Genomic DNA, 27,601 nt, shown 5'->3' with positions numbered 1-27,601 from the left:
GACAAAATCTGATAAAATCCACTTTGATTCTCCTAAGAAGTCATTGTCTTAGTTACATGACATGCCACTGAGCAGACATTTAGATGCCTGTTTATTTGCTCATACCTTTAGATTTGCCTCTTGGTCAGAAATAATCAGACACAGGAAAGGCAGAAATGCTGTTCAGAGAAGGGCTATGAGTCAGTGAGCACACCCTCAAAGCAGTTCAGACCTCACCAAAAACAAGGGCCTTCAAAAAGAGACAAGCTGGAGAAGTCAAGGGTTTAGAGAGCACCAAAGAAATAGGAATTGGGGAAACAGGCTCATGAAGGAGATCTAGAGATCAAGAATTTCAGCCTCTTGCTGAAAGAAGGATTATTACTGACACTAGACCAGGTCAGTGGTGTTTGTGATCTCTTTGTTTTGGAGACAGACAGCTAGGTCTCATGGTGGAAAAGTCCTGTGTTCTCAGAAAATTACTGAAGGAAGACTTCAGGGTGAAGAAGAGAGCAGAAACTTGGGGCCAGCTTCCCTTGAACTGAGCACAGTTCAATGTGTAGTTGTGTTGAGATATTTCCTCAAAGCCTGGAGACTGACTTTTGCTGTGTAGGTCCACACGAAGTCTTCCAAGATAAATGGGCCAGGAGCACCAACACTTCATATCCACTTCACAAAGAGTGGATTTTCCTCTGGAAACCCCACAGACTCAGACTTGTATATGACTGCCAAGTTTCAGTGCTGTCCCTGACTCACAGGACAGCCTCAAAGGTTGAACTCTTGTCCAGGGAGGCTGGATGTTTGGAAGGCCGGGAGATATCAGCCTGATACTCCTATTCCCATAGCAACTCCTGCTCTGAGGAGGATACAAAGCCTTTGCTCTGGGGTGGATACAGAGGCAAGAGCTCTGCATGGGGAGCATTCAGCCACTGTACCTCCAGGCTGGAGGAAAATGCCAGCAGTCAAGATAGCAATAATGAAGCAAACATTTACCCAGGCTTCACAAGCAAAGGGAGGACAATGATCCTGGGAACACAGTGTGTGCAAAATCTCAGTTGTCCACGGCACAAATGCTCCCTGAGAAGCTCAGGGCTCTCAGCTGAAAGAAAGGGACTTGCCCATTGAGGCAAAGGGGTAAAAGTGTGAGTAAAAGATCATTGTTAGTAACCATCCCCATTTCTTTTTCCCTCCCACTACTGAGATTTCAGTTGGTAAGACTGTCACTGTAGTGATAGAACAACGGGGAGTGGGTTCAAATCACGGAGAATGAATTTAGATTAGATTTTAGCAAAAAATTGTTGGTTGTGAGGGTGGTGAGGCATAGGTTTCCAGAGAAGCTGTGGCTGCCCCATCCCTCAAGGCCAGGTTGGACTTGGAGGGCTTGGAGCAGCCTGGGATAGTGGGAAGTGTCTCTGCCCATGAAACAAGGCAGTCTTTAAGGCTCCTTCAACCAAAACCATTCCATGATTTTATGATCGAGTCACATCCAGCCTGATACCTAAACATGGGAAGATCAAATCCTTTGTTTCAAACTCATACAGTCCTGACACTAAGGTAGATGGGAAAATACAACTGCAAGAATCTAGAACTAATCCCAAAGTCTTCCATTATTACATCAGAGATGTAATTCTTATTAGTGATATATCACTGAGCAGCCCTTTCCTCTTTTAATTTAGTGAAAGTGCAAGTTGGCTCTTGGCTAGAATACATAATATGTAAAATACTTGTAGGTCTTTCTGAATAAATGTTTCCAGAGATCCCTGAAAAAAGGTAGTCTGACAGGCCAAAATGTACCATTTCTCCCCTTTCCCTGTAAATACAGGTTAAGGAAATGTAATATTAACAGGGAAATGTAATATTTCTCTATTTTTTGACTCCTAGGGAAGGCTGAATAAGCATGTAAAGCTATCAGGTAATCAAAGCTTTCATGCTGTTTCAGAGCATACATATTTCTTTAAGATCCAACTCAAGTACTACCAAAAAGCTGCTTAAACTGAGAACAGGATCTGATTAAAACAGATAAAAGACAACAACAACAAAACCTTCTGACATGTTATCAATGTGCATTTAAATACCTGTATTTAGCAAAGAAAGATTCTGTGACAACACCACAAGCATCACATTAGGTTTTTGGAGAATGAGAAAATACACTCAACTCCAAACTTTTTGGTGAATATTCAGTTCCAGTCAAGCACAGCCTCACTACTGGATCCAGCACATCATCAGATATTGGGGAATACAATATTGCAGCAGCTCATGACAGGCCTGAGTTGGTAATCCAAATTACCAACTGGTGCCTATCTCCATCTATTTTGATCTTCCTATATAGCCTGCAAAATTTCCTCATTTCTATGTTTGGGTTCAGAAGGAGTCAGCAGAGCTTGGCAGTGTGCCCCTGACCTCTAATAGATGTTGGTCTGGGTCACATTCGAGGCATTTTGGGGGGATGTTGTAGACCCTAGACCTGTGTGAACTAGGGCAAGTCAGTCCCCATCACCTACAAATCAAAAATTCTCTTTGAAACACTGTGGGAAATGGTGCAGGAGGGAAAAAAAGAGGAGTTTGGTCCCCCAACAGAGCTGCTAAATGCAGAACCAGTGACTTGTAAGGATCCATCTCCAGAGCAAGCCAATATAAAAACCACACACAGACAAGCACACACTCTTAAAAAGTTTTTATTAATTTTCATTGTTGTTTTTTTTTTTTTTTTTTAAAAAACAAACCCGTCAGTGCAACAGTTCAGTATCCCCTTCCTATCCCCCATCAGTAAGCAGTATTTTAAAATCAGGAAATACCGAGTGCTGAAGCCAATGGGTTAGCATTTTGCTATTATTTCCTTCTGTCAAACTCTGAAAAAGTCCTCTGTATAAATTAAACAATGAAAAAAATGTTATTTTCAATTCTATGTCATTACAGTCAACAGAATCATAATAATGCACCTAAAATGTGTGTCCACAATATATCAGGTATACATTTTTTGGAAAAGAAAAACAGGAAAAAAAATATGACATTCTAAGCTTGTTAAAAGGAAAATGGTCCCATATTTTTTTTTATTACAGGTTAGCAAAACAAAATCCAATGGATTACAATATTTACATGTTATTTGAAAAATTAAGTAGTGATAAAAGCATGTCACAATCATTGTTTCTCTTTTTTTTTTTCTTTTTCCTTTTTGGTAACCATTACAAACACCCAATCCAGGTATGGAATTGTTTAAATATATTTGAAATGAGGCCAATTAAAAAACAAATACAGACACAAAATGTATATTTATAATTGTCCCTCCAATGTGTCTTTTCTATGATGTTCCCTCCCTATTAAAAAAAAACAAAACAAAACAAAAACAAAAACAAAAACAAAAACAAAAACACAACAGAAAAATTGAAAGAATCCCCCTAACACACAATTTATGAATCCCCAAAAGCAAAACACCATGCTTCTCAAGTAGCACTTATTCCACAAATGCAACATTTTTGCCATCGCTTTTAAGTGAAGCTCTCCAGGACACAATTTCCTGGAGAGCTTCCTATTTTCCCCCCTCCCCCTCCCCAAATCCCCCCCAAAAAACTAAAAAAACAAAGACACATGCATTTCTAAAACTAGGTTTCAGTCAAGTACTTTCTACTTTTTGGAAAGAAACTTTTTTTTCAGGTTTTTTTTTTTTTTTTTCTATTTTTCTTTTTTTTTTTTTTTTTCTTTTTTAATTTTAGTTACTTTTTAAAATTTTTTTTCTCTTTTTTGTTCACAATCAGAACATACCATGGGCACCAGATCCTGTATTGGCCGCTCAGGCAAAATCCCCAAATTGAGTTTAAATAGGCTTTCTACCCAAGGAGTAGTTGCAGGATCAGCCACTTAAGGTATGCAGGTTCCTATCCATTCTACACTGCTCCCCTCATGCTAAAAAGCTAAGGAGGAGGGGAAAAAAGTTCAGCAACTCCATCCCACTGAATCGAGTTAAAAGTAGTTCTCTAGGCTCAATGTCGTGTGTAACCAACTCACCTCTGCTTGCAAAAAGATATGTTAACAGACACCCCTCCCTCCCACCACACCAAAACAAAAAAAAACCAACCAACCAAACAAACAAACAAACAAAAAAAACCCCACGCACAAACCACAGACAATTAAAAAAAAAAAAAAAGAAAAAAAAAGGCAGCCAATCTCAACAAAAAGTTACTGGTGTGAGACTGATCGATGTTAATATGACAAGCAACAGAATGATTATGAGGACCCATGTGTTTGGCCCATGAGCTGCATAGCTGTGCTGTAAGTTTGGTTCTTTAGTTTGTTGTTTTTTTTTTTAAAAGTTAAAACTTCTTTGTTATCTCCATATGTTTAAAATTAACGAGGACGACAATGACAACAACAGCAACAACAAAAATGGTTCTATTCACAAGATCTAGTCTCCTTTCCCTGTCCCCCACTCAAAAAGAAATACTCATTTTTACATGAGAAACTTAATTGTGCTGTATTTGTAACACCTCAGCCTGATAGAAAATAAAAGTGTGGCAAACAAAACCGCACAATCAGTCACATGAAATCTACCAAATACTAAAATAATAACTGAATACTAACAAACAGCTTACCTGGAATAAAGGATGACAATTCACAAACAGTTATCTAGGAATTAAAGTATCTCTCTCTTTTTTTTGTTTTTTTTTTTTACTAAAATAATTAAAAAAATCACAGTATTTTAAGAAATAAAACCCACACTGGGATTTTAAGCACAATTTGTTTTTCTTTTCTTTAAAACTTTTTTTTTCTTCCTCCATTCACCACCTTGCCCAGCAGTCTCTCTACATTTAACCACAACAACAACAGGTAGTACTGACAAATGCAGAGATCTCCCTTGGTTAATTCTGAGGTACTAGGAAACAGGTGACTGTTTTAAGCAAAGCAGTTTCTGTTTTGTTTTTTTTTATTTTCGTTGTTTTCCTTTTTTTTTTTTTTTCTGTGTTTTTTTTCCTTTTTCTTTTCTTTTCTTTTCTTTTCTTTTCTTTTCTTTTCTTTTCTTTTCTTTTCTTTTCTTTTCTTTTCTTTTCTTTTCTTTTCTTTTCTTTTCTTTTCTTTTCTTTTCTTTTCTTTTCTTTTCTTTTCTTTTCTTTTCTTTTCTTTTCTTTTCTTTTCTTTAGCAGTTGCATTCAGTCTGGAAAAGTGTTATGTATTAAAACTAGAAAAACGCACACAAACTTGTGCGTCCAAAAGTTGTCCCCCCACCACTTCTTCCACGCTCACGATGCTTCCACTCATAAAACAATCGAAGTCTCCACTGCAAAGCACGATGTGTTGTAATGTAGGAAAAACACGGGGAGTTGCTTCATTAGTCCAATGATGAATGTAACTTCCCATCGTCAGATCCAGGAGGAAAAAAAAGATGTGGTGATGTAATGGAGCCACTTATTCCATCACTTAAATAACTTTAATATACACACACTCACACAGGTACCAGTGCTTTGAAAAAAGATCATTCAGTCCTAAAAGCAGCTTTTTTTCTTCCTTCTACCCTCCCTGCCCGCCCCTCCCGCTCATCACTGTTCAAGTACTGTCGATTAGAACCACACCAAAAGCTTTTTCTTATTCATTTTTGGCCTCTGGGGTGTCTAGGAGAGGTTGATCAGCAGCCACCATGCTGACCGCTGTTTCCCCGCTGTGGGAGTAGTCCACCACCATGGTCTCGATGCCTTCCTTCTCTTCTGGCAGAGTGCTGGCTGTTTCCTCCATGTCCTCCTTGGGCTGGCTGTCCTCGCCACTCCTGTGCTTGCTTTCATTCAGCGCCCTGAAAAAAAACAGCAGCGGTCAGGCACGGGGTTCAGCAAAGCCAGCCACATGAGGGACAGCAGCAGGGCACTTTCCAAAAAGGCAGCCACACCGTGGCTCAAAAGGAGAAGCAGGGCAGTGAAGCTGCTGGCAGGACATTCTGGCCCTGAAACTGAACCTTTGTTTGTTTTGTTCTGGGAAGGATTGGGATCAGAGGGAAGAACTCTAATCGTTACACTTGGAGTTTATTCCCATCTCCCTGGTCCCTTGTAAACATGTGCCAAACAAAGGCACAGGAAAGGAGTACTTTTCCCAAAGGGTTAATAAAATCCAATAAAACTTTTCCTAGTTAGCAGCATTTCAAATACTTATTTTCAGACTTACATTCTCTTAAGGGTAAGAGAATTTATTGCTTCTCATCCCATCACAAATTAACCCACAATATTGTATTCAGATGCTTCTCACGTGTCAACAGCCATGAATGAAATCTCTTTGAAGAAATTCTGGCTAGAAAAGAGATCTCTGCTACCAATGAGATCTACATCAAGAGAAGGAAACAGATTGCTCCAGAGATTCCTATCTGTGATGTGTATCATTCTGCAGTGTGCAAACTGCTCTAGAGAGGAAAAATTCTTTCAAAAATCAACAGCACACTTAGAAGAAGCTAATCCTGGCCAAGAGGCATTCACCTAGGGACAATCTTGAGTTTTAGAATCACAGGTAAACACTACAGTTGCAGCAGAGTTAAAAAAGATGCAGAGACATCCTACAACTGTATCCAAAGACAAATTTTCTTCGTAGAACTGTGTTTGCATTTATTGCAGCTTTTTGGGAGGGTTGGGATGGGGTGGGGGGCAATATACAGAGATCAACCAACAGCTTTGGCTGCTTGGCAAGGGAACACAAACCAACTCACATGCCATGCCTCAGCACGTGCCGCTCCCACTCAGAGCCCTCGGTAAAGGATCGGCCACAGAACTCGCACGGAAAGCGCTTCTCCGGAGCACTGCTGTCAGGAAACATCATGGGATCTGGGGAAACACAGCACAGCCCATGAACTCAGAAATGCCAGGGCAAGAAGGGACCACTGTGATCCTACTCTGGTCCCCTCTCATTTCAGAGAAGCAAAAGGACTTCCTTGTCAAGTAATTGGGAAAATGCAGCTCCTGAAAAGTGACACTTGAAATGACAAATCCCATCCTAGGTCTTAAAGCCTCTCTGCAAGTAAGGGTAACAAGTTACTAGTCCTTGCTCCTCTTCAACAAATGAAGAGGCTTTTAGTGGAAGTTTAATTCTAAACCAAAACTGCAAAGCTTAGGACTGAAGTGGCTCAAAAGCAGAATCAAAAAACCCCATTCAAGTCCATCTATAATTTTGGAAGTTGTAGAAATTTTAGGAAACACACGGATTTGATAAATTTAACACGATTCTTGTAACAGATAATGAAGCTGCATGGATTAAGTCCTGCATCTTAACTGCACAGGTGTGCATCTTAATCTTTTATACAAAGTGCTTGGGGCCTCATTTGCAGAAGTGTCAAGCACCTGGTAACATGAGTGAAATCACTGGCAGCTCAGGGAACGATATTCCTGAAAGTCAAGCTCCATATGAACACAGCCTGCTCTGTGTTCTTTTTCTCACAAAAGATGAAACATTTCCTCACAAATTAAGAAGATCACCGCACAAGCCATTGAAAATAATTGCATGAGCTATCCCACTTGCTTCTTTTGCTGGAAATGAGACAGCACCATCTGCTCAGAGCATTAATTCCCTAGCAGGGATTACCTTAAACAAGAAATCAACAGAATGTCTTTCTGACTCCTCCTGAGCTACATAATAAAAGAAAAGGGATTTTGCCTAATTTTGGTTTAGATCTTTGCTCACTTGATTTTATCACTCTCAGACTTACTCTGTTCAGGACCATTCTATGAACTCAAATTTGCTCACACATCCCCTATTATCCATACCTAAGTCCTGCAAATGCTTTTTTGTGACACACTTTTCACTGGTTCACTTTTACTTCAGTTTTATATGGAATAGTTCTTGACACAATTTTTTGGCCACTTTCCATGAAAGGAAAAAAAAAACACTTTGTATTTCTTATTGTTGGGGGCTTCTTTATTATGTAGTTATATATCATAAAGCTGCTGTATCAGGAACACCAGAATGCAAGCAAATACCATCAGCTTAGTTTACACCTTGATATTTAACATATTAAGCATAGCACAAATGTATAAACATACAGACTAGTCATGACACAGGGATAAATATTTTTGGTGGGTAATAATTTTATAGACAAATGTTGCTGATATTTTGTATAAGAATATAGCTATGGAGCAACCTGGGATAGTGGAAGGTGAGCCTGCCCATGGCAGGGGCTGGGACTGGATGAGCTTTAAAGGGCTTTTCCAACCCAAGCCAGTCCATAATTCATACTTGAAAATCCCATTAAATTTAGCAAGCGCTACTCTAGCAAATCCACCACCTCTTCAGATAACACTTTCTTGTTCACCCTGCTCCCCAGTAACTTTTTCCTCCAGGGTTGTGAATTTGGGCTGCTTCCCTGGAGGATTATCAGAGTCTGCTCTTCTCTGGGTCCTGCAGAGGATAAGTAACACACTGTAGACACACCTGACCTCTCAGTGGTTTTGCTCTGTCACACATACAAGCACTCATGGACATTTAATTTTTGCCTATTATGGTAAAGCACCTCCTGATCTGCTAAGACCAAAATACAGAGATCAGTAACAGTCTCTCTGAGACACAGTTCTACCTGGGAGAGCTATTCTTGGCATGGTCTATGCCAGACACTTCATTTTCTCCCATAAAATTTCTTTTATACTATATCCTTTACTACAAGCAAATTACTCCCTTCCTTTCCTATCCAAGAGTGCAGTTTAGCTCTGCTGCCCAGCTCTGCTTGTCCACATGGACATATGGGGACATATATCCACAAAATGGCCTTTGTGTGGTCCAAAGAAGAAGCCACAAGCTCCTATTTGGACCTTCTGTTCTGCACAGAGCAGCTCATGTCGAAGTGGTGAGTCTAGGGAAGAAATCCTGGTTCTCCCAAAGTCACAGACCTCAGACAGATACTTGGAGTACACAGAGGCACTCTCAGCAAACACTGCACTTCCTGCTAATACCATAAAGCCTAGGATTGTCAGAGGCATCCCAGCAGCACCCAGGACTGCACAGTCTGGTGTGGTTTGAAAGCCGTGACAGCATTAGCCACTGTAACAGACTCTGAAACCATTGGTCTGGCTCTCTGCTACCAGGGCAAACCATTGCTGTGTCAGAAGTATCTTCTGAATATGCCTAGGGAGATGCCAGCATGCAATTTAGAATCCTTCAGTTCCTGTCTCATTGGAATATTTTTCAAAAATTTTGCCTTTTAAGAGTGGTAATTCATACAACTTGTCTAGAAAAATGCAATCATGGATCTTTTCTATATTCTTGCTTAGTATGCATAAGTGTTTTCTGCATTTTCTGCCTATTTTACTATAATTTATTAAAAATAGTTAAGAAATTTAAAAGGAGGAAAAAACCCCAAAATAAACAATGGTGAAACATCAACCCTACAGGCCAGAGAAGAATGAAATGCAAAGCAAACCTGAAAATATGCCTGACTTTTTTAGGCTCATCCAAACAAACATGCAGAAATTATTTTAGCCAGTCATTATTAAAGGTGAAAAAAAAAAAAAAAAGTACCAAATCATCAAGATGCTGCCTTGTTTAATTATGAAACACAAGGATAACACATCACTTAAACCTTGCACATGTAAAACTCCAGCATGGAAGGTGATGTTTTTATACTTCCAGGGTGTAACTTAAAGCAAATTTAAACAATGAACTTCACCTTGGGCTGCCCCCCTGCCCACGGCACCTTCTCAGGGATTTGTGAGGCTTGGCAAAGAGCACTTTCTTCTCCTTGGTCTTGGCACCATGGCCTCCAAGGTCATCTCAGCACCTGTGTGTAATGCTAAGGTAATCCTCACAAGGACAGCTTGACTCCTCACCTCCTGCTAGCTGCGGGTCTACACACAACATTAATCAGCCTGCTCCATCTGCAGCTGAGGTGAGCTGGTGCTTTAGTCAAATCAGGACACGATTGTTATTGCTCCAGCCACAAAGCCCAGAGGGCCAGAGCTGCCCCTGAGAGATGCTGAACTCTGAAATCCACGTTGAGCTGACATCCCTCCTCTGATTTTTCTTCTGTTCTGCTTAAGACCTTGTGCAGGATATTTTACATTAAAACATAAATGTTTTTCTATCCAATTGTCCAATTGGCTTGCATTCTCATTAATGTTAAAAGCCATCACTAGCCACTCTTGGAGCACTGCTGATAAGCACAAACTGCAGGGACACAAATTAAAACCCAGGATGCGGGGGTCTTGCTATTGAAAGGTAAGAAGTACCATCTGAAACCCCCTAGCTCTGTAAAATATCTGTGAATCCAGAAATGGGAATTTTTCAATGCCTACATGTACATGCGACACCCTTTTTTTTTTTTTTTTTTTTTTTTTGTTTGTTTGTTTGTTTGTTTGTGAAAAGCTCTTGAGTGAGTTTGAAAGCTAAAATGTCAGGAGGAAAATGTTCACCAAACATGGTACTATTAGCTGAAGTACACAGAACTTGGCTAAGTGGAGTTGTCAGCATCAAGAATTGGGGGACCTCTGGTTCAAACCAGGAAGGGACTGAAGATATTAAAGAGTTGTTGCATTTGAATGATGCATTGTCGCAACACAAAAAACACAGTTACGCCAGATATTGAAATAACTTGCTTTTCATGGGACAAGATTGTTAGAAAGGAAACCCTTCATTTAATCAACAGAGAACTTATGTTTTCTCTGCTGATCTAAATTCAACCAAACAAAAAGTATATGGCCTAGCCTTGTAGAAGTCAGTGGGATTATTCTTAGACACAAATTTAGGCATGCATTTAAGTATAAAATGGTACAGACAGGTGGGTATGGATGTACCCTGGCTCTGAACTGCCAACTGCAGCAACGGCAAACAGGACTATTTAATAAAGAATGCTAGGCAGAAGATAAAAAGCATCCCATAAAGCAGCCTTCATCCCTCACTTTTATAATGACAAGTGAAAGTTGGAAACTGGTTTCCAAAACAGAAAATCTGACCAGACACTAGAAGACACTTACATAGTTTTCCAAGCCCTTATAGATGTTATCTGAACAGGCAGATTAGTCACATATGCTATCTGTGCTTTCTCATAGTAAGTATTCTCTCTGAACAGACAAAAATTTGTAAGGAGGATTAGAAAGAGATTGCCACAGGAGCTGTGTCTTCAGAGAAGCCACATTGTGTTACTGCAGAATATGTGCTGTCCACTCCACAGCTGACCTGGCATGGTTGTACTGGTGAGGTAGGTTGCAGTGGCCAAAAAACCCAACTAAAACCCCCTAACATATCAAAGAGTTGCACTGACCTCTCTCTTGAGCCTTGGGGCTTAACTCTTCTTCTTTTTCTTCTTCATCACTGCTAGAGCTCTCTGTTTTCCCTTTCATTTGTTCCAACTGGTCCAAGTTAACCCGTCCAACCAGCTCAAAATTACGACTCACCTTTGAAAGAAACATTTCTGTTAGCACTCAACACAATCACCATACAGCCAGAAAAATGCCCACAAATGCAAAACAAAACATGGCACAACCTAAAGCATGCTCAGCTCGAGGTGACATGCAGTCCCATAATCAAATAAACACTCATTTATTTCCAGTGGAAGTGATTCTTCCATTGCTGTTTATTCTGTATTTCTCATTTCTGTTTTTTGGAAATTAATGAGATTCGGTAAACCTCCTTCACTTCTTCATCCAAGAAATGTAAAACATTGAGTCATATCCTTATTTTTATGGCATTATTTAACTGCTGTGATCAAACACTGCTACCACACATCCATGCTGAAGGGAAACTCTCCGTGATGGGTTCATTCAGCTTTATTCATGAAAGGATGGTTCTTTTTTTCACTAAGCACATGGCTGCTGTGTAGCACATACACTCTCACTCATTAATAACAGATTAATTTTCATTACGCCGGGCTGCAAAGTGATTTGCAAACTGATACACGGACTATAATGGGAACACTTCACCCAGCAGTCAAATTCAGCTAACCCTGGGGTGAAATGCACCAGCTACTTAACAGCTCACAGCAGCAGTATGAAAGGAGCAGCTCAGGGCACAGAAGTCAGGAACTGTTTCATATCCAACAGGAACAGCAGAGCAGCAGCCCAGATTTACAGCGGAGGCGGAGAATGTGGCGTGTGACCAGGACACTAAGGCTAATACTTGCTGGATGACAAGCGCCCTCTGAGCTCATTGATCGCTGCTGGGAAAGGTTTTGGATTCATCTTTCATGCAGAGAGACAGCCCTCCAGCAGTACAGGCACTGAGCCACGCAGGCAGAGGGGATGGAAATGGAGCAGCACAATGCATCCTGCAAGAGGCTGAATGGAATATCAACATCCACTGCCTGCTTTTTACCCCTCTGTGGGAAAGGATGTGAATGATCTCAAGGAGGACATATATCACACAAGGATGTGAAGCAAGCTGTGGGATACATCCAAATAGCGAAGTATCCTGAATACAGAGGTGTGAAGATTCCTAGTACCAGGTTACAGACAGTTGCGGTGAGGTTCTCTAACTTAACACATCACCCACAGAGGTTTAAACAAACAAGGCCACATGCAAGGTGCTTAGTTCAACTCAGCTCACGGAAAGGAACTCTTTTTAGGGTGCAATATACGACCTGGGTAGTATCTGAGCCCAGAACTTAAGACACAAATTGAAGAGGTATAATTTACCCACAAAAAAGGGGAAGTGATGACCTAAAGTACTAGGACCACCACTGCAGGTCCAGATCAGAAGGGAGAGCTAAGTGAAAGGAATAATCTTCCCAGCCTGATGCACTGAGTCAAAAAAACCCAAGCAATAGTCCCTCCTGGATACACCAGGCACCTTGCTGTGATGACCAGGAGCTGTGGAACTCCTTCCGTACCACTTGAATTGCAGAAGACAGTCCAGAAGTAATAAAGATGGCAGAAGAGTCATGCACGCCAACATAAATTAACAAAGTTTGTTTTTATAAGATGGCCAAATGTTTTTTGAGCTTGAAAAGTGTTTTGTTGGTTTTTTTTTTTCCCCTGGGACTTCTGCTATTGGTACTGTGAGATGTTACAGAGTGATTCATTTCATTATGATCAATATAAACAAAAATACTAAATCCAAAGTAAAGCATAGACATGAGACACAGGAAAATCTAATTTCATTAAATTTGTTTAAATCACTTTGTTGTAGACTGTTGATTTTTTTTTGTTTTGTTTTGTTTTTATGTATTTTTATTATTTTGTCACTATAATCATGAATTGTATCCACTTTTATATATAAGGGAAATGTAAGCTTCTTTGAACATGAGCAAGCTTGTCCCTTCTTGCTAAGAGTGTTACCTGAAAACATGTTCAAGCCTTGTTTGGGCTTGCTCAGACTTGTACCCCAGCATAGTGGATGTGTCACAACCCACCAAGAAGATGTCTACAAAAGGGGCAGTGACCAAAGGTGGGACGAACGTGTTGGCAGATCACAGATTCCCCATGACCCAGCGCTGCTTGCCTGTTCCTTATCAACAAACTAATAAATTACCTTCTTAATTGACCTACCCCATTGTGGTGAGTAATTTATAACAATACCTTCCATATATATTTGGCTTTAAGGAAAAGTCATTCAGTCAATGAAGCTTTTAGTGAGGACCTTGGGCAGCTAAGCTCCAACAGAGGTGAAGGCAGATAGCTGCCTCCCCTGGAAACCTGCCAAGGAAGCACTCTAGGAAATATTCCAAAACACATCTGAATTCTAGAACTTAAACGTTTCTCAGCTACAGAAATTCAAAGCTAGCAGTCTGTGGAAAGCCTTTAATGACTTCAAAAAGACTGGACCTGGTATGCACTCAGGTAATCCACAAAACTCCAAAGCAGTCTTAACTGAGGACTTGGTTAGACTTGCTGTTTATCTTTCCCTTGTTAAATGTAAACGCGGATATATAGACCTCTTTGTTATGAAAATATGCGTGGCATGTCAGGCTGCTGAAGTTAGCAGAGTAATCCTGTGTTTGGAATCTCCTGACTTTTACAGGGGTTCAATCACACTGCCTTGGTATTGTTCCACGATCCTTACCCCACCCCCCTTTAAATAAACCCAGCATACACAAGAGCTTTCTCCAGATAATCACACTCTGCATGCAGCAGTTTGCACATTGTGACCAATCTGAGCAGCTTCAGAAACCACTATTTTTCAGTTTCTGAAGAAAAAAAAAAAAAAAAAGAGAAAAATGAGAAAGGGAAGTGCAACATGGGATTAGTTTTCAGATTTGGGGAGGAAGAGGAAAAAAATAACACCGGTGTGAAATTGGCTAGTCAGACATGCAAATAAACCAGTTCAGTACTTGCAAAGACAAGATTGCCACAAATAAAAACTAGTTGGATCTTACCTTGTGCTCATCTCGAAGGTGAGCATCCAACTCCTCTGTGTGTTTGGTCTCATAGTAGCAGAGTTGGCATTTGTAAGGTTTCAGTTCATTGTGCTTCTCTATGTGCTGCTGCAAGCTCTCGTCACTGGAGCAGGTAAAGGTACACTTGTCACAGCGGAACACGACTCCCTGCAGGTACTTGGACAGCTTGGAACGGCAGACTTCAATGGGAACGACCCTCTCCTCTGTGGAGATAGCAGAACGTTCATTTAATGACACCAGGAAAACAATCCTCCCTGCCAGGGCAGGGTTAATCGCCAAAAGCTACAAACGCAGGTGACTGGTGACTGGGTGAAGAGGATGGCAATAGCAGGTTTTGGGATAAGCAAGACTCCATCTATGAGTCAGAGGAGCAGAGCCTAGGAACACAAAACCGGCCCATAAATCAGACCAAAAGTGTGTTTTTGTTCAATGCTTGACAGCAGCTGGGACCCGCTTCTAGAGAAGTAATAAACAGGGGAGCTGCAGGGTGTGCTTCCCAAAGCATCACGTGCTGCTGGTTCTGCATAAATTGGATCACCACACCCAAACCTGCCCTCTGCGGACTGAGAAGATGAGCAAGGCAACATCTCTCCCTGGAAAAGGCTGTGCAAGTTCAGCCAGCAGCAGAAAACTTCCCGACATACCCAGAGCTTTCAGAAAGCTCTGTATGAGTGATGTACTGAAAATGCTCTTGCTGAGTTTTTAAATCTGCACTCCCTCTAACGAAGCAGTGATGTTTAACAGAGCAGCAATTAATTTTGGTCATTTGACACAGCAAAAATCCGATGTGCCTCAACACTCATCCGCTGTGGTTCCCTCCATGCTGTGCACACAAGAGAAACCCCAAATCTGACTGTTCAGCTGCGGGTCACCAGCAGATCCTCATTAAGGCTTTTGTTTCCCAAACTGGCATTTTGAGCTTGAACGCTTGAAACTTAGCACTGCTCCTCCTTATGGGCTGCATACTAAAGGAAGGTTTTGATCCTCTTCATCCAGGCTCATCCCCAAGGACAGGAGAAAAAAAAAAAAAAAAAAAAAGAGGCCTGAATCTCTTATGGTAGACTTGAAGGCTGAAGGAATGTGAGACGTGGCAGTGCACACATGGATCTGAGCCAACAGGCCCTTTCTTCTAGTGAAGAGGGTAAAATTACATCCAAAGACGACTACTCCCCTTTACAGTAAGACGTTTTTCCTGCAGCTCAACAAAATATTCCATCCTGCCCAGCTTCTCCCTGAGCACAAAACTCATCTTGGAACTTCCTCTTTTTGAAGTTCCCCAAAGCTATGCCTTAACAAAAAAAAAAAAAAAAAAAAAAAAAAAAAAAAAAAAAAGAAGGAAACCAACACCCAAAGACTTATGATTCTTTTCTACACCAACAACAGCTTCTCTTGCTATAAAGAAACCAAATAGTGGCCATTCAGAGTGGAAACAGTGGAGGGGAGAATAGGGTTTAAGACACTGCTGAATTTAAAGTTGTGGTGCTGACATCACTAGAAAAACTTTTTACAAAAGCTATATGCTTTTGGAGTCTCAGAAATAAGTGTCACAGCCAGTTTCAGAAGTGAAAAAGCCCAGTTAAGTTTAAAAGAATAGAAATACTAATTAAAATATTTTAACATTCACTTTTCCTCTAACACCTGACACAGATTAAAAAAGCTAAAACATGCAACAGTATAAAACTTTAAACCTACCATTCTGAAATAAGGCAGCATTCTCTTATTCACATAAACAAAACCTATTACCTCACAACCCCACACAGAGTCCCCAAATCAAAGGCAACACAGTAAGAGAAGAGAAAAATAAACACAAATATCAACTCTAGATTGAAAGATTTCAATTTCAGGGAATGATTTATAGCTTTTACATGATGTATTCATGTCAGTGAGCTTCCTCCAAGCTATGATTTTGGAACTTGCAAGGCTACCTGGACCTGGAATGTTACATTTCTTAAGGTGATGCTCCCACCTCTAGCTTGCCCCTGCAAAGCCCTGTTTATTTAATTACTCATTTAGAATGCACTTATCATGTCTGGACAACTGACAAAATTACAGCAAACCATGAAGCCCCATATAAAAATTGAAAAGCTTCTTTACCCTCATGAGACTTATTCAAAGCTCATCAGTGTCTAATCAAAGACTACTGTAGACACCTCACAAAAAGATGTCCTGACTTGTGGAACAGTTTTGCAAGAGCAGTAATTAAAAAATTAACAACAAAATAAAACTTAACAAAATAATCATCTTGGTTTAAGAAATCCTGTCCTTCCACTAGACTGAAATATTCAGGCTAATTGTATCAGGGAATTAATTGAAATGACATTAATGACTAGCTATTATGAGTACTATAACTCAAAGCAGTAAAAAAAGACATTTTTTTACTCAAGGCACAAGAGAGCTCAGGACTCTATTAGTCCTGGGTTGTAAGGAAAAATCTTTGTTCAGCAATACACCAAAGCATATATAACTCGCTTCCTTCCCTCAAAGGTAAACCAAAAAAAAAAGCAGTCCTACATTCTAGACACAGACCAATTACTTGGTCATCTTGGGTTTTGAAAATGTACATTTTTGCCTGGAAATCCAAAGAGCACCCACAGAACAAGTAGCATTTGCATTCCAGCAGTCACAAGCAAGCACTGCACAAAGGTTCTCCATGTATCCGTGAAGTTGTATGTACAGTGGAGAATGCCAGAAAAAAGCATGTGCAAGGAATCAGGATCTGTAGCAAGGAAGTCATTGGGGAGGTAGGTAAATCTGAAAATTTATCCTAAAGGTTACTATTCAAAACATATGTCTCTTATGAAGAAGAAAATCACTAGTTTTCCAGTGGAAGGATAAGGAAGAAAAATGCCCAAGGATTTGAAAGTATAGCCAACAGTGAACTTGGTAAGTTGCATTCAGTCCTGGAAAAACACCAATATACTACAAAATGCATGAGTGGAATTCTACTGGAAGAGATAACATCAGAAGAAAAGGTGGTCAGGCGTTGGAAGGGGCTGCCCAGGGAGGTGTTGGAGTCCCCATCCTTGGAGGTGTCCAAGGAACACCTGGAAGTGGCACTCTGGGCTGGGGATGAGGTGGGATTGGTCACAGGTTGGACTCAGACCACAGATGGTCTCAGAGCTCTTTTCCAACCTAATTGATTCAGTGACACACTAACTGTATTGTCCAGCATAAATTAAAGGATAATATGCTGCTGGATCCAGAATTCCCTGTCTTCTCTTGCCTGTCATAAAGATCAGGAAGAACTAGAGAGCCAAACTGCTCCTCACTGCCCTGCAGCAGCCTCTGGCTGTGCTCTCCCCTGGGACAGGACACCTGTAATGAGTCTGTGCTCCATCTGTACCCACAGAAGGGAGGTTGAACTGCCCTGACACCAATCAGGGGCAGGTGGTACATGAGAGAAGCTCTTGGAACCTCTCCTTCTTCATGGAAAACAAATTCCTTGTCTTATCTTTTTTTTTTTTTTTTTTTTTCCCACTAGGCATTCAGTCTGCTAGCTGATATTGCTGTGAAATTCAGCCTCTGTAGCTACTCATTAGGAGGCAAATATATTCTCCATTTCAAGCACATGCTGTTTCACCAAGGATTAGGGGTGCAGCAACTTGGAAGTAATGTAAGAGTCATGCATCGGTAAACATGCCTTTTGCACAAAAGAAACATTAACTATGAATGGATCGAATCCTTCACTCCTGATTTTACATATGGCACCACTCCACCTACCTCAAAACTAATTTTCTTGAGCCACAGCTCAGGGTTATGCCCTTGCTTTGCCAATGTAATGGCCATAAAACAGGAAGGCTATCTCAGATTACATTTACTATCCCTCAGTCTTTCTTTCAGTGCACGTTAAATCTTGTCAAAACCATCTACTTCAGCTGCCACACAATTAAACACAACGGCAAAGGGGTGTTTTCTAGCTGGATATATGCACCAGAAATGACTCTATGAACCCTGGATACATGATGTCAAAGAAAATCCTTTTGTGGCCTCTGAGACTCTTTAGCATCTATAATCCCATTTGCATTAAAACTTCTTTTACTTTTTTTTGCCTGCCAACACTGTGGTGCATAGACCATTATGTCCTTTTGCCATAAGGTTTGTTTCAGCAGCAAAAACTCTTTGAGGTTGGTTTGTGCAACTGAAGCAAGCTCTACAGAAGAAAAGACTCACAGTTTCACTCACCCAGGAGGTGACAACCTCATTTCAAATGTTCAGAAACAACTCTGCACAAGCAGAGCTCAAGCTCATTCTCAATACCAAACCTGTGCATGATGGAAAACACCCTGAAACCCATCCAGTCTCCCCTGTTTCAAAGGTCTGGCATTGTCTGCTGGAGCCCTGGTATGGCCACAAAGCGGAACGGGCAAAATCTGATATAGCAACACCTTCAAAGACAGGAAGTAAAAGACAAAGAAAGCATCGGCCAAACTCTTGCAACTAAATATGGCAGCTTTGTAATGTGCTTTCTGAATCACTGACGTTTACCCAGATGTTCCCTCGGACCAGCCCTGCTAGCAGAAAGAAATCTGAATTCTGCCAAGCTCACTGCACTGATATATGAAGGACTTGAAGCTACCAACACTGAGAAGTGATATGCTACAAGGAATCACGACAGCACTTGTCACACCAGAATCTCCTCCAGGAAAAAGATGGCATGCAAAACCTGTGTTTGCTCACCACCAGTACCCCACTGTGAAATTCTGCCCAACCTGCACGCAGGCAGAGTGCCATCCCAACACATGGGTTTGGATTTCAGCAGCCAATAGACCATCCACAAGCATCAAGTGTGATAGCTGTGGGCAGGAATCCCAGCCCAGAGAGCCCAAACTGCTATCTCTTCTGAGCTAGCAAGCCCACAGCTAATAGAATATAGAAATCCCTAATCCCATTTTTAGCAGCCTTTAAAAAAAAACTTTAAAAATGGAGAGATGTGGACAGAAAATGAGTTTTACAGTAAAGCAACAAATGAGATACTTATTTTGTTCCTAAGAATACCAAGGAGAAAATACTCAAGGAACTTATCAAGGGGTATTTTGAGGCCTCTGTGGTTAGCTGATAAACCTTTTGGGTGAGTTTATGATAGCAAGGCCTTTAAGATAACAAGGACATGGGCAGAACACAACTCTGGCCTAGATCAAATCTGTGAATTAGGACAACTCTTACTAAACAGGTGTTTGTTAGCTATTCACCTCTCTTGAGTAAAAGCTTAAAAACTATCCCAAATATGCTCTGTTTCAGCACTGGCGAACTTTGAATTTCACAGGAAACAAATCAGATGCATATTATAGAAATGAAACAAAACAACAACCAAGGGCTCCTTCAACATATTTGTCCTTGGGTAGAAAGAGAAGAAAAATTAAATGAAACCAGAGCAGGGCCCTGTCCAGCACTCCCCTGACCAGACAGACACGGACACGGACACTGTTACCTCTGTGCAGAACTATGTGGTCAATCATGTTGCGTTTGTATTTGGTGTGGTAGAGACAGAGAGGGCAGCGAAGGTCTTTGGGTCCTTCCTCGGGGACTGCCGAATGCCCGGCCTCCACGTGCATAGTAAAAGCAGATCTGTGAGAGAGGAGGGAGACAATGCAAGCAGTCAGGAGGGGAGCAGTGAGGTGTCACACAGCTCTATAATGGACGTGTGGTGTAAAAAGGTGCAGATGCCACTCAGCCCTGTCTGCATGGCCCCGCAGAGGGGCTGCTCACATGAGCGACACATGAGCAGAGGAATCTGCAGGGCTCCAACCCTCAAAGCAGCAAACACTTGTGGTGACAAGATATTCTGCTGCATGGGCTGCTCCATATAGTCACATTGCTATAGTTAAGATAGCAAAAGAATTCCCATCCTTCATGCTCATTATCTGTCTTCAGGCTGAAATGTTCAGTGCACTTTCTCCGGTGAAGGTTAAATTTTCATCAAGTTGAACAAAATCCAGCTGTTCTGGACTTGCAGAGGGGAAGACAAACTCCTTTCAGGCAGAAAACATCCTTAACCATCTTGATCTAACCAGCTAAACTGTTTAGATTGTGGGTACAAAAGGGATTTTTGTTCATAGTGAGTTTGGCACTGAACAGTTTAACTTTAAAAGCATCAGCTGTAATAATCTGAAGACCCAAGACTTTGAATACTGTATTTATAAGTGTGGAAGAATGAATGAATACCTCACAGTACTTTTGAACCAAACATTTCATGCTGGCATTACACTGGCTGCATACTTAGAAGTTGCAAGAGATATGCACAGCAGAAGAAATTAACTGTAAATCCATCTAACCACAAGGCCAGCTACTGAAATCAAGGCTGTCTCTAAACTTGGGGCACTTAGTAACTTTTTTCTGAAGTAGTGATAAACCTTGCAAGAGCTAAGGGGCTTGACACATTGAACTAGAGTAAAGAGTGGCTTTGGATAAAATCCAGCAATCACTGAATTCTGCAGATACATTTCTAGAAACTTTGGTCATGGCTCTCATGCTTTTAAGTTTCTAGGGTGGCTTGAAGAGGGGATTGATATGTTTTTGGGGATTTGTATTTTCCTCCTGCTTCCCGCTTTTTAAGACAGAAAATACGCTGCTAAGAATGTGTTTAAATTATTGTTGTTTGATTTATTTCGTAATATCAAAGTGAAAGAAAATGGCACTGGCAAGACACAGACAGATTAGACCTGTAAATTTCTGGACAGAGCAATCAGGATTTTTAACATGGGATTTTAACATGGGGAGAGCAAAGATGAAGCAACAAAGGGTAGAGACATGTAACTAGAGTCTGTTCCCATGTGGGAACATGTTTGTGCTCAACATTTCCTCCCCTTGATCCAGTCCTACTGTTTACTGTCACTCTCAACAAGTTTAAGACCTCAAATGTCAGCTGAGGGTGTTATGCTTGAGGGCCCAGCACATCAGGAGGAAATCATGAACTGCACAGATGTCTTCTTTTTTCCTACAAAAGAAGAGCTAAAACACACACACACACACACACACACACACACACACACACACAAACAGACAGGGCACCAAGCGTTTTAAATTTAAATAATTGGATTTTCTGTAATGTCTTTGTATACTATGAGATATGCTAGAGAATAACATCTTTTTATCATTTAAGCTAGAAAGATTGAGGGGAAATTAAAATTACAGGGTTTCTTCAGTAAGGTGATATAAACTTCCCGGTTGCTGCAGGACACTTGACTGTCCCACGTTTCATGCTGGTTGCATGTGGAAATTGCATTATTTTTGTGGAGAAAATTTTCCCACTTTAGGACAAAGGGATCATGAAATGATAGTTTTTGATTCTCAGAGAATCTCAGAGAAGTAAGGAGGGGTGCAGTGGAACTTCCACCTTGGAATTCCAGAATGCAGACTTTGGCATGATTAGGGGACTGGCTGAGAAAGTCCCCAGGAGGGCATCCTGAAGGACAAAGGAATCCAGGAACACTGCATATTCTCTGAGTAGGAAATCCTAAAGGTGCAAGAACAGATTAACTCCATGTGCCAAAAGATGAGACTGGCCAAGCTGAACAGAGAGATGTATCTGGAACTTGAGGAAAAAAGGAGAGTTTATGACTTTTGCAAGAATGATTGTTCCAAGCGGACAATGGGGATGTTGTGAACCTTTTGGCCTCAAGTTGCACCGCAGGACATTTAGATTGGATGTAAGGGAAAATTTCTTCCCAGAAAGGGTTGTCAGGCATGGGAACAGGCTGCCCAGAGAAGTGATTGAGTCACCACCCCTGGAGGGATTTAGAAGACGTGCAGATGTGTCACTAAGGTTTAATGGGAGCCTTGGCAGTGCTGGGTTAATGGTTAATTCAATGATCTTAAGGGTCTTTTCCATCCTGAACAGTTCTGTGATTCTAAAACCTGCTGCAAGGGCTCACTGTGCTTTTGTCTGCAGCAGATGGTACTGGCTGTTGTAGGAGAGAAGAAAACAGATTACATGGATGCTGCTGTGATCTGGCATGGCATTCCCTACACTCCTCTCCCTGGTCAGCAGTGGCCATGCTCCTGTTAGCTACAGTCAGCTCTCAAAGACCTCAGAAGTCTTTTCAAGTCCTAAAAAAACCCCTGAAAAAAACAGAGTTCATCTGTTTTGCACAGTACTTACTTAAAGCCTGTATAAAAGGAACAATCTTTGCACTTGAAGAGCTTTTTCCCTCCATGCTTGTCGCGGTAATGGCGCCGGATGCTCTGTATGTAACCCGAAGAGAATTCGCAAAATTCACAGTTAAGGATGGCTTCTGCTTTTTCCACTCCTGCAGAACTCCCAGAAAGTGGGATTGGGCTGATGTTGTTGTTGTTCCTGGCCAAGGCTGCAGATTGGTAGTGGTTCAACTGCTGCTGAACATCAGGGGGCTCTGAGTATGAAGAGTCTGCAGGGAAACAGAATGAAGCTGTTATGTATCAAAAGATCTAAAAAAGGTTTGACAATGCCTGCTCCAGAACATACTGGCTTTTGGAGGGGGTTGATCAAGCTGTTGGTTATGAAACTAATCCTGCTTTCTGAAGGGATTAAGAGGTGCAGCACTTCTTAATCTAATCTAATTTAATGTGTATTCCACAATTTATAAGGTGAGCAATATAAATAATGCTTTTTTAGACCTGATTTGTGGAGGAAAGGAATGACACACATTTAAATTAAACTAGTTTGAAAAGAAGCATGATTTTAAGATACTTAATTTGTGAAGCTAAAGCCTGTTAATCATACTGCCAAATGTTTTATGTGTTTGGGACATAAATCACACCAGATTCTCTCAAGTATCTCATGCCAGTTCACACGAGGTGAAGATCTGGCACAGGATACATGTAAATAATTTATCTATATGGAAAAAAGAAAGAATAAAAAGAAGAAAAATAAATTTATACTCTTCCCTATTCATGCTGATGATGTTAGAAATTAAATAATCATTGGAAAAAAAAAAAAAAAAAGTTTAATCACAAATTCCAGTAAAGCAAACTTTCAAATCACTGCTATACTGAGATCTCTAAAGACACATCCCTTCTACATGCCAGTAGAACTCTGCCACACCATTTTAATGGCAGGAGAAACAGAGTCCAGAGATGTCTCAGTACTGAAACTGAAAGCTGTAACATGTTGGTTGGATACCCCACAAAAGGCGCGTGGAGGGGAGGGAGGGTGGTGTTGAACCTTTCCCAACACATTGCCTGAATGTAGAGGTTAGGAATTCATCTGCTTTGTTCTACATAATCCACAGCTGCCCATGAATGGCACAAATCAAAGCAGAAGAATAAAGCATAAATGAATTTCAGTGCAATTTTCCCTAATAGAAGACAAAAGGCTCTTTTCCTAAGCTTTCTAGAAGGGAAGAAAAAAAGCAAGGAGGGAGGGGGAGGTGGGAGAGAAGTCAGGACACAAACTGTACCAGCCACCTCCTGCTTTGATGTGTACTTTCCAAAGCTGAATTCTCCAAGGCTAGATACATAAGAATTCCTTAACAGACACACATTTGTGGGAACTCAACACCATCTATTCCAACGAATTAATATGAGAAAACAAAAGGCAAACAGGCCTAGACAACATTGGGTGTGGGGACTTCTCCACCTGTCTTCAAAAGAGCAAAATGTTTGCTGTCTTTTCCCACTACCACAGGTGGGGGTTACACATGCCCCAAAAATGAGTAACAAATAATGACAATTAAAAAAAACCAAACCAAACCCCGAAAGAAAACAGACACAACAGGGAAATGTCTCCAGGGTCCTGTGGCTTCTCCACCAGGTGTACATAGCAAAGAGAAAGGCAGAGACATGAAAGATTTTGGTAAAACAAATGAAATTGGATTTTGTTCTTCCTTATCCAAGTCCCATGAGCTGAGTGAGGCTGGATTTCAACGCAGCATTTATCATCTCTTGCTTCCACCATTTCTACAGCACGTTTGTTCACCAGGAGGGCTCACAGGTGAGCTCCACCTGTTTAAATGTCAAGGCTTTCCTTCCCTGTGTTTGAAGCACACTCCTCACATCCTTTACTTTGGCATAGGACAGGCCTGAGGAACTGCAAACCTTCTGCAGACGCCTCTTTTCTCTCAAAGGCAGCAACTGTGTGCTCACTCTTCCTTTGGGACAGAACCTTGAGGGCTCAGAGGGGATTTGCTGACTCACTTCTCTGGGCTACCAGGTTCAGTGATTCAAAAACTCAAAACACAGTAAAACAGATCACCTAGCAAGGGTGAGGCAGCCTAAAAAGAAAGTTCATAGCATTTGAAACAGGTTGTTTGGTGGTTTTTTTAATGTGTACTGGTCAAATTACTCTTTAGGGTACTGAAGTCTACTTTGTGGTTCACTTGTTCTCCTCCTCAGGAAGAAAGGATCAAAAATTTCCACTACACCACCGATGCTCCTAATTAAAGCCCCATGGCTAAGAAAGCTACAGGTCTAAAAATGATTCTCTTCAGGAGAAGTAGGTTTCGCTGTTGTCTGCAAGATCTACTGTACTTCAGATGTTTTTACTCCTCCTGTCATCTGGCGTCTATTATTCCAGCTTTAGAACTTTCCATCAGTTATTTACACAGCCCTGTGGAATCTGGTATGTGAAAACCGCAGGAGTAGATAATTTCATGTCAATTCCCACACACAAAAACAACAACAAAAAAGCACATCAAATACCTTTCCCTGTCATTAGGAATAGCCAGGAGAAAATTCTACCTTTCACACTGGCCACCTTGCAGTTCTTACTATATTACACTCCATTACACTTTTTAAAGTTATTTTAAACTTTTAAACTTTATTTACAGGAAAAAAAAAATCTGAAGAGTTTTTCCAGTGAGTCTTACCCTTGAACAATGGTAGCATGCACAGTCTAGTGTACTCTGCCTTTTCCCTTGCCAAATTCTTTCATTACACTTGCTGCAAACATGCTGCAAGTGCAAGATTTGGCACTTCCTGAAGGAAAACACTCAGAATTAACACATGTGCATAGGGCTTCTGTTGGTGTCTGAGAACCAGCTTTGCCAGACAGCTCTCCTGGCATGAAGCTGCAGCCCAGCTCCACCAGGAACATCCTGGACACAACCCAAAGCTGACTGAAGGCACAAGAAGTTTTTCCTTGTGTTCAGTGAGCCCCACCTTCATCGTGCCCAGTCCCAAACCAGCAGAGGCAGTGGAACGACACCAACTTGCCTCCAGAGATGCATTCTGGCATACAATACAGAGCAAACTGCCAGCAAATGACAAACAGTGGATGGGGGTGAACTTTTGGACTTTTTTTTTTAATTTATTTTTTCAAAAGTGGTGTCTTAGAGAAGGGTCAGGGGTGGCAAATCCACAGTCATAGAGCAACAGCGCTGCTTTAAAAAACTGAGTGGCAGGATTGCACATAGCCATGAATGGCAACAGCTTGAAAAGTGGGAAGGTGGCAAAGCAAGGTGTCACACAAAGATTGTGAAGACTGCACACATTTGTTCACTTTATGCCACACAGCACTGACCTGGAAGGAAGAGTATGTGGGAGGGTGAAATGTTCTGGCAATAAATGAAGCTGAGGGGAGGGGAAGACAGAAGAGACTAAGAGAGATGCAACTAAATGTTCATGAAGAAGCTCAGAGAACCAGACAGTCCAAATCTTGCTCATTGTGTGTTTAAAAACAAAGTGTGAGCCTAGTCCTCTACATAAATTTTGATTTCTGCTTAAGAACCTTTACATTTTGTCAGAATGTTGTGAGTGAGAGATAATAGAAACAAGTTTTGTGCCCTCACTTGCACACCCCAAAAGAAAAAAGCAGAGTAATCACAAAGTAAAGAAAGCAAAGCCCTGGAATAAAATTACAATTTAAGGGATTTATACACCACTACTACCCCAAAAAGACCCCACAAAAAACAACAACAAAAACCCAAATAACAAAACAACAAAAACAACAAGCAACCAACCAACAAAAAAGAAAAAAAACCAAACAAACAAAACAAAAACTTGTTTGTGGAATTTATTTCAGCATTATCTCTAAAGGCCACTTCTTGGATCATGCCAGACTTTTGTGAGAAAGATATTACATGTATTTCGAAGCCTCAGAAGGGAGCAATGAGAAAGGCACGTGAACTATGCCATCTTGTTTATTCAGAAGAGGTGAGAGCAACTATGTCTGTATTTCTCTATAACTTTGAATTTCCTCTAAAGTTGTGTGCATACTATTACTCTGATTGGGACACAGACTATGCAGCTCCTTGTGCTAATACCCAAGTAATTTCCAAGGGACATAAATTTCACCTATTACGAAGAAAATAATAAATTATTTTTATCATCTGAATCACTCCACAGAATGACTCTCACACGGCTGCCTGTACAAGAATTTTGGAGTTTCACAGTTGAGATCAAGAGTGGTAACGATAATCTGTAACAAAGTTGATGCATTTGAAAGCAGCAGGAACTAATTAAGATTTATGGAGGAGTAATATAATTGATGAAGTAAATTATACCACAGTATTTCCTTAAGAAATACTTCTTTAAATATTTCCTTAAGTCCAGGAGATATCCATGCCCCTCCGTTTTAGAGTATCCAACACCACCAGAAATTCCTATTTGCTTTCATATTCCTATATGAGCTTTCCAGGCAGGTACAACCCTACTGGGCTGATGCTGTGATTAGGAAGGATCAGTTTAGTGCTCAGGAAATGCTTCACCATAACTTCTACTCATTCCTTGTTTTCATCTCTTGTTCCCACACCAATATTCCCTTCCTGGTCTCAACTCAAATTATCTTTCTGCTTACTAGTCAGATTTAGGCTGCACACAAATCTCTCATTGTAAACAGAATTAAATTCCATTGCCTAAACACAGAATTGCACTTAAAACCAAATTTTCTACTTTTCAAAAACAGGGACCTCCATGAACTTAGCTATTTCCATAAAATGCAATTAAAAAAAAAGTTTGTCTAGCTATTCCTTATTCTGTTGGATCAAACTCAAACTTCATAGATAGAAGCGCATTTACAAAGAGGGAACAGAACCAGAAATAGCTTTTGCGAGACACTGATTTAACCAATCTGCTAAAAGGACTTACTGGTAACAGGCTCTTTTTGGAATTTACAAATGTACAAAGTTGTACTTCAACTGATTCTTCATTCGAGAAAATAATAATTTTTTTTCTTTTTCATCAGTAACCAAATGATCCTCATGCTGTTATGTTCCATTATTTCCTTCTCACTTTTAAGGCCATTTCGTCAGGAATTTTTTTGCATTTCCTTCTCTATATGACCTTTTACATATTTGTATTAATACAAACACAGTGCCACAAATACACGTTTCAGTTACCTAAATGCTCACTCTCCTCTAAGGCTTGAAATGAAGAGGGAAAAAAAAAATCAATTTATCAAGCAATACATATTGCCATTCTACTTTAAAACTGACCCTA

The 27,601-nt window shown here is 40.7% G+C and overlaps 1 protein-coding gene across 5 annotated transcripts in view; it reads right to left on the bottom strand.

Annotated features, from left to right (window-relative positions):
* Positions 1 to 4,084: 4,084 nt before the first annotated feature.
* The window catches only part of ZNF462 (zinc finger protein 462), an 86,846-nt gene continuing 63,329 nt past the window's right edge, over positions 4,085 to 27,601 (bottom strand). For all 5 annotated transcript variants that reach the window (XM_056513970.1, XM_056513969.1, XM_056513972.1 and 2 more), the window contains 6 exons: positions 22,350 to 22,614; positions 19,680 to 19,816; positions 14,231 to 14,454; positions 11,183 to 11,315; positions 6,650 to 6,764; positions 4,085 to 5,752 (listed from right to left, as the gene is read on the bottom strand). In XM_056513970.1, coding sequence (XP_056369945.1) covers positions 5,551 to 5,752; positions 6,650 to 6,764; positions 11,183 to 11,315; positions 14,231 to 14,454; positions 19,680 to 19,816; positions 22,350 to 22,614 — 1,076 coding nt within the window. In that variant the 3' untranslated portion in view covers positions 4,085 to 5,550. The remainder of the gene's footprint in view (positions 5,753 to 6,649; positions 6,765 to 11,182; positions 11,316 to 14,230; positions 14,455 to 19,679; positions 19,817 to 22,349; positions 22,615 to 27,601) is intronic.

This window comes from Oenanthe melanoleuca, chromosome Z (genome assembly GCF_029582105.1).
Source record: "Oenanthe melanoleuca isolate GR-GAL-2019-014 chromosome Z, OMel1.0, whole genome shotgun sequence".
Lineage (NCBI taxonomy): Eukaryota > Metazoa > Chordata > Aves > Passeriformes > Muscicapidae > Oenanthe > Oenanthe melanoleuca.
The sequence above is the reverse complement of the archived record's forward strand: the minus strand, read 5'-3'. Positions and strand labels throughout refer to the sequence as shown.